Genomic DNA, 6347 nt, shown 5'->3' with positions numbered 1-6347 from the left:
GAGAAATTAATTTGAAAAATTACCTTGACGTTTCGATAGCTATTTTCTGCTATCGTTATCAAAAGAACCTAAATGAACCTAAAAAAGTGTTTGTTGTGCAAATTGTCAGTTATTATTATAACTGACAATTTGCACAAACGAATTATCAAAGCGAATTTTGATATATTATATTATCCTACTCTAAACTCTTTTTTATGATGACAGGTATTCAAAGAGCGAATTTCAAAAGTTTGTAAGTGATTTTGGCTTAATTAATCTATGGATTGCATTTGAAGTGTTCTTTATTTTTTTTTTACTTCTATTTCTTATTGTACCTTTTTGCTTTTACATATCACCCAGTATTCGAATTCGGAAGATAAAATCATTTATAAACTTTCTCGCATTAAAACACGATTTTTTTTTGTATAATTGGCACTTTATTCAGGTTGTAGAAATATGTTTATAAAATACTAAAGTAGTCAAATGCATCATCAACGGGATTATGGTAGAATATTTAATTAGGCACAAAATCACAACTTGTAGCGTTAATAGGAACAGACTTGAATATACAATAGCTTGGTGGACCATGGAGAAGGCACCCGGCAAGGCTCATACTTTCTATATAATAGGATTTCCCGATTTTCTTAGTGAACCATTTAGTTCTTTGCCACATTGAAGCATGCGTGAGAACAAAATAACTTGTCGTTACGCAGCAATAGCTTCTTTCCCATCAAGGGTACCTTGCATACGATGCAACTGAAGCAGCGGTCCTCTGCATGAAAATGCACTCCATTCAATTGACACCCTCTTTCGTCTGGTTTGATTATTTTTTCGCAGGCATTGCACGTGGCCGCTTTTGACGTTTCATAGCAGGGCAGACAGTAAGGTTTCTCTTCCTCTATTGTGTAATCCTGGCCAGCCAAGGGCACGTCGCATTGGAAGCAACAGAAATGCTTCAAGTGGAACGTGGCATCTTCGGCCAGACAATATTCCTTAGTGAATATGAGTTCGTCGCACGCTGAGCACCTGGGGTAGCCCTTGATCTTCGCGTAATCCCTTCCACAATAGACGTTGTCTGTTTCCTTGTGATAGAAATAGATGTTGTCTGCCAGGTTCTGATTGCATCCGGCACATCTGAAGCATTGAGCATGGAAGAGGGCACTAGCCCTATCGATGGTAATGGCAAATTCGCTTTCCTGGAAGGGCTTTTTGCAGTAATGGCAATCGGGCAACTTAATATCTCCCAAAATGTCCTTAATGTTCTCAGGACTGAAATCGGAGCAGCTGTCGCTATACACGCTATCCCGATCGAACCCTGGGTTCAGTTCCGTAGTCGCAGCCTTAATTTCGGGATTAATGTCCTGGATCGGGCCCACGTTCACCATATATGGTTCTAAATGGTCTTCACGCACGATCAGCTGCCGGGGCTCCAGCAAATGTAAGGGGCCCCGCATCTTATTTGAATTAGACTCGGCCTGTTTCAAGATATTTGTATGCGGACTATCAGAAGCCATATTTCTTTGAGCATAGCTGCCTTCTTCAGGCTCCGGCCTTATGGATGGAATGATCCAAGAGCTTTCTGGGTTTGGATATCCAGCTTCTGGAGCAAAATTAGGAACGTTGCCTCCAAGATTTGTGGCACGTGAAAGGTTTTCTTGCCCAGGCCTCTGTCCCATTCCGTCATCCGGATATCCGTAACATTCAGGGCTGAATTTTTCCGCCCTGGTCTCAAATTGGGGTAATTTTTTTCCAATGCTTCGATTAGCGTTGTTCTCGTCTATTAGGTGGGTGTGCAGGTCTCCTGATTGAGGGTATCTAAAATCTTCGTGGGCCGATTTTTCAACTAACGGATCATATTTAGGTATAATGTGCCTGTTGTCTGAGGAGCGATCAGCTTGTTTGTGCTTATGCAATACATCGTTGTAATCTTTCCGATCTTTATCGACCTGGCTCTGAGTTGCGGGTCTTTTGGTGGCATCGTACGTGCTGTACATCAAGTCTTTAACAGTTTTAGGTAATTGTGGGTCTTGCGTCTCAGACTGAATGTGATACTTGAATGGACTATATTCAGGTAACTGTTTCTGGTTGAAATAAGGGTTCTCAAAACCGTACTGGTCATGGCTTTTGCGGTTAACAGATGGATGGGTTAAACTGTTATAGCCAGGAATATGTGGAGCATCTTTATTGAGCTCAATTTCTTGATCTCTCGATCTATGACCTGGGGAGCAGTTTTTTACAAACTGACCGGGAGTTAAAGCCGGATTGAACTTTGTTCCTTGCATCATCTTGTCGTCTACTGAACAGTCTAGACAAGGCACAGTCCCAGTGGATTTTAGTGCTTCTGGGAATTGAGCATTCAAAGCTCTTGCAGCACTAGAGGTTGAGTACCAAGGATGGGTAATGTCCTTGAATTTCGAAGCCGGTGAACTGGCGTTCAGGCTTTCGTTCCCAATGATGGGCGTCGACTTGACTGGCTGCATATTAGGCAGTTTCGATTGGTTCTTTGGGGTTCTGGATCGGTCAAGAGCTAGATTTTCCAGACTTTGTGCCAAATCCGCCTGGACTTTCACGATTTCACTTAAGGGTACTCCTTGCGAGTAGCGGCTGGCGATTATATGGGCCTCTTGAGGGCTGATGTTGTGTATATTCGCTGAAGTAAAAATATTTAAAGTCATAAGGATTAAAACAAGACAGAGCAAGTATATGCGAGTAGAAGAGAAACAACGCTTTGAGTTTGCTTACCATTAATCACGTTGGATAAACTAACTATTTGTCCTACTCCCACCGAACTGTTTTTGATGTGTCCGATATACTCCTCCATTTTGGCCACTTCTTCTTCGTTGAGTTCATGGCATAGGCTGGGGTCGATGTCGTGAATCGGAATCTGCTTCTGCAGGAGCTGCTTTCTTTGGTGGGCTGCTTGAGAACCTGGTGAATGGATTGTGGGTGTTAGTTTGTTCGACGTCGGAAATCTCGTTAACTGGCTGACCTTTAACTGGCAAAGCTTCCGTCGGCAGTGTTTGAAGATATTTGTCAATGGTGTCTTTCTGCCCTTTAGGGGCCCAGTCCAGCTCCACCTCGTCATTTCTCCCGGGAAGAACTGCAACAATGTAAGTAAGTGCAGTAGTAAGTTTTCGTAATATGTATGTTGCAATTACATACCAATTTTTGTTTTGATTTTATTCGGTTTACTGCCCAGTAATTGAAATTGCGCCCAGCCATAGATATCGTCATCAGGAACGTCGTGCTCTTCCTTGGGGCAGCGGCAAATCTTGCATGCCTTCCTCCAAAAGTGCAGGTCCAGCCCTACAATGGAAATGTTGGTCTCTTTCGCATACGTCTACGGTTTTCTGAAGTAATTACCCGGACATTTATCGCCGCATTTGAGGCAGGGAGCCCCGGCTCCAGCTTCGTGCCCCAATCTCACTTTGAGTCTTCGTTCCCGTTTCGCTTCCAAATCGTTCAGCCAGTTGGGCGTTTCTGGGACCTCGATTTCTCCACTCATCTCAAAATGCAACGTTAACACCCTGATAATGAGAATAACCGCTAAATCTTTGCGTTTGAGGACCCTGAATCTATAGGTAATACCCTGGACTCTTTCACAAACGCTCCGCGTAATCTCCTAGTGATTTTAATCATTCTTTTTCGAAAATTTCATAAAAGTTATACCGTAAAACAAACAGGTCATTTTTATTAAAAACAGAACTACATGTAGCATTAATAAATGTGCTTAATTAAGCCCAATGCAAAGAAAAAGCCATGAACACAGTCCGGTATTAAACGTTGCATTGTTCCTGTTGGGTATCATAAAGATGTATTTATTGTCACATTCTATCACATTCCAGGGAGCCAAACTTGCCGTGTGGTGGTGTGAAATTCAGCTTGATCCAATCTCCAAAAGTTTTTCTCCTTCAAAAAGCACCTGCCGAACGTTCATATTTATTCTGGAATGTGTCAAGTAACTTCCAAAGGGTTTCCACAAGTTTTCATCTTTGCATATATCGACAGTTTCTTTGTAGTCTTTGGGCACGAGTTTGTCACTTCCTTGCTCCAGAGAGCACCACATTCTGTTATCGACTTGAAGGATTTTGGGGATCCCGTGGTAGCATAGCCTGGATTCTTTGCTCATCACCACAATATCTCCACTGCGGATAAAGAGTGGTATTGCAATATCTTGCAAAGTAGGGCCGCCAATTAAGAAAATAGCTGTTTGCCCGAAACTAAACGAGAACAGTGGAGCCGCCAGATTCCTTTCGGAGTGATCAGTATGACCGGATAGGGTAGAATCCATGTGATAGTAGTTGATGATGGCAGCTTCTGCGGAATATCTGCTGTAGCCCAAAGTAGTAGCAAGAAAAGATGTCATCTCTTGAAGATCTTTGGGAAATTTGCCTCTGTTGCTCTCCGAGTAGACTTTAGTGTCCCAGTTGTGATGATATCCCAGTGTGACCCATCTGAGCTTGTTCAGTAAAAGAACATTATTATTTTGGCACATCTCCCACCAGTCTTTGTTATCAGGTACCTTCTTGGCTGAATCTAGATTGGACTTGTTTGGCTTGTTCGAAAAGTCTTTGAGGCACCTTACAGTCCAATATCTCTGACCCAGAATGGTAAATGGGTTTTTGATAAATATTAGTCCAGGGCGGTCAATAATTTCGTAGACTTCCCAACTCTCTAGAGGTTTAAATCCGAAGAAAACAGGAACATCCTGCACTGGCAGGGCCACTTTTTGCACCTTGTTCCGAGTGTTTGCGTCAACTGAATTAAAGTTAAGCACCCTACCTAGTTCGGGAGTAGGGTTTTTGGACTTGTAATACTTGAACTTGTCTTTGAACATGACTTCCGAATGCTTTGTTCTTACTTTCAACCACCTTATAGAAGTTTTACTGATAACTGTATACAAATACACTTCAAATGTGGCCGTAGGTAATATCCTAGGTTATGCTAGGATGGTGCAAAGAGAAAAACCATCGAGCTGTCTGTCATGTGCAAAACTTGTGATTTTAGTATCAAAACCGTAAAAACAAAAATTAAGTGCCTCGTATGTTTGTGTGTGTACGTGCCTTCTTTGGATAATCGAAAATATCTGCTCTTACCTTCACTATGTAATTATTATTGAGTTTGCTGGAAAACTTTTCATTTATTAGATACACCCACAAAACTTTCTGCAACAGGTCGTTGTCTGACGATGAAACGATGACAAATCTGTGAGTCACCAAATCAAACACAGACAAAACAATAATAACCCTGAAGTATGGAATCGGTGAAGAAGAAGAGTTTGTAATGACTCTTTCACATTTTAAATAGATTTTTAGTATCTACAGGGTGAATTTTTTCGATGACTCGTACAGGGATCTTGCAAACTGCAGCAGACATGAAAGAAGGTAAATGTACAAAGAATTGCATGAAATGTTTTCTAGCATGATACTATGGACAATCTGCATTTTTATTTTCTTGAATGTGCTTTATTTTAAGTGTACTTTAAGGGAAAATTCAAAAGAACTGCGAAATCCGCCAGATATAATAAAGTGTAGTTGAAGTCTTACAATGGCGAAGACATTACTCATTACAGCTTAATTAATATTATTACTTTACCTTTGGTGGCTGTGTAAAGCTTCCATATAAGTGCCCAAATCAAATTGTCGTATAATCTTTTGAGTGTTTTGAAGGACAGCTGACTACGGTCAAAATACCTCCCAAAATAGTAATCAAAGGCTGGTCCAGCATTTCTATCACATCTAATGTAGGTTTCAATCATGTCACGCTTTTCTTCATTGGAATAATCCATTTTTACCATAAAACTAACTCACATTTCTAACTAACTTGAATTTAAACGTGAATGTCAAATAATTGAAAGCTGTGGTTATTATTTGTTACTATGGAAACACTGCTGTCTGCTGTCTGCCTTAAACTATTTTCCATGGCTAACTTCGATCAACTAAATTGAGAAAGTAAAAATCATTCGCAGACACTTTATTTTCGAAAAAACTCAACGATGTGATATATCACTGGTTAGTTATGGTTATCACACAAATATTGTGGCTCGAATGGTTCTTGAGAAACTTCTAAAAAAGCAGCGTCATGTTCAAGTGGATTTTGCAACTCAGAAAAAAACCACGCAAATCTGAAACTTCTTGAATTCAAGCATTTTTAGAGACAACTGCCAACATTTCCTTATCGATGGTTCACTTGCTAAAAGGGCCATTTATTTCTCTCTAGAATGATGTACAAATGAGCGTTCTTGCTCATTTTGCCTCCGAGAAATGAGCAAAAAACGAAAAACATGAAATTTTGGCATAATCTTTCACCTAAGTGTGTGATATTCAAATTTGGCTTTCTGGGTCAAAACTATTCGAATTTGCTCACTC

General features: G+C 40.6%; 6 protein-coding genes across 7 annotated transcripts in view; 2 read left to right on the top strand and 4 right to left on the bottom strand.

Annotated features, from left to right (window-relative positions):
* Nucleotides 1–6347, top strand: part of LOC109543738 (fatty acyl-CoA reductase wat) — a 65420-nt gene that overhangs the window by 4773 nt on the left and 54300 nt on the right. The gene's annotated exons all lie outside the window — the stretch shown is intronic.
* LOC109543725 (cytosolic 10-formyltetrahydrofolate dehydrogenase) overlaps nucleotides 1–6347 on the bottom strand; it is a gene marked incomplete at its 5' end in the record, with an annotated part of 68889 nt that overhangs the window by 39421 nt on the left and 23121 nt on the right.
* Nucleotides 1–6347, top strand: part of LOC109543734 (alpha-1D adrenergic receptor) — a 33998-nt gene that overhangs the window by 15659 nt on the left and 11992 nt on the right. The gene's annotated exons all lie outside the window — the stretch shown is intronic.
* Nucleotides 1–6347, bottom strand: part of LOC109543741 (phosphoglycerate kinase) — a 48802-nt gene that overhangs the window by 36508 nt on the left and 5947 nt on the right. The window lies entirely within an intron of this gene.
* Nucleotides 404–5830, bottom strand: LOC109543726. The gene is made up of 6 exons (XM_019913558.2): nucleotides 5575–5830; nucleotides 3343–3506; nucleotides 3142–3285; nucleotides 2969–3079; nucleotides 2722–2907; nucleotides 404–2629 (listed from the first exon to the last, which is right to left on the bottom strand). Exons 1-6 carry the CDS (start codon nucleotides 5598–5600, stop codon nucleotides 636–638), a joined length of 2625 nt encoding a protein of 874 aa, XP_019769117.2. The 5' UTR covers nucleotides 5601–5830; the 3' UTR covers nucleotides 404–635.
* Nucleotides 3646–5068, bottom strand: LOC109543752 (nucleic acid dioxygenase ALKBH1). Its single transcript, XM_019913609.2, has one exon. The coding sequence runs from the start codon at nucleotides 4814–4816 to the stop codon at nucleotides 3857–3859; it is 960 nt and encodes a 319-aa protein (XP_019769168.2). The 5' UTR covers nucleotides 4817–5068; the 3' UTR covers nucleotides 3646–3856.

This window comes from Dendroctonus ponderosae, unplaced genomic scaffold (genome assembly GCF_020466585.1).
Source record: "Dendroctonus ponderosae isolate FM_Combo_2020 unplaced genomic scaffold, Dpon_F_20191213v2 Dpon_F_20191213_4, whole genome shotgun sequence".
NCBI lineage: Eukaryota > Metazoa > Arthropoda > Insecta > Coleoptera > Curculionidae > Dendroctonus > Dendroctonus ponderosae.
This window is presented reverse-complemented; position numbering and strand designations above follow the sequence as displayed.

What these genes read in the sequence shown, in the direction of transcription:
- LOC109543752 (XM_019913609.2), bottom strand. Translation starts at nt 4,816, where the DNA reads ATGTTCAAAGACAAGTTCAAGTATTACAAGTCCAAAAACCCTACTCCC.
- LOC109543726 (XM_019913558.2), bottom strand. Translation starts at nt 5,600, where the DNA reads ATGGAAGCTTTACACAGCCACCAAAG. An exon ending in ATGCGGCGATAAATGTCCGG is followed by an intron (nt 3,286 to 3,342) that starts GTAATTACTTCA and finishes TTTCCATTGTAG; the next exon opens with GGCTGGACCTGCACTTTTGG. An exon ending in TAAAATCAAAACAAAAATTG is followed by an intron (nt 3,080 to 3,141) that starts GTATGTAATTGC and finishes ACATTGTTGCAG; the next exon opens with TTCTTCCCGGGAGAAATGAC.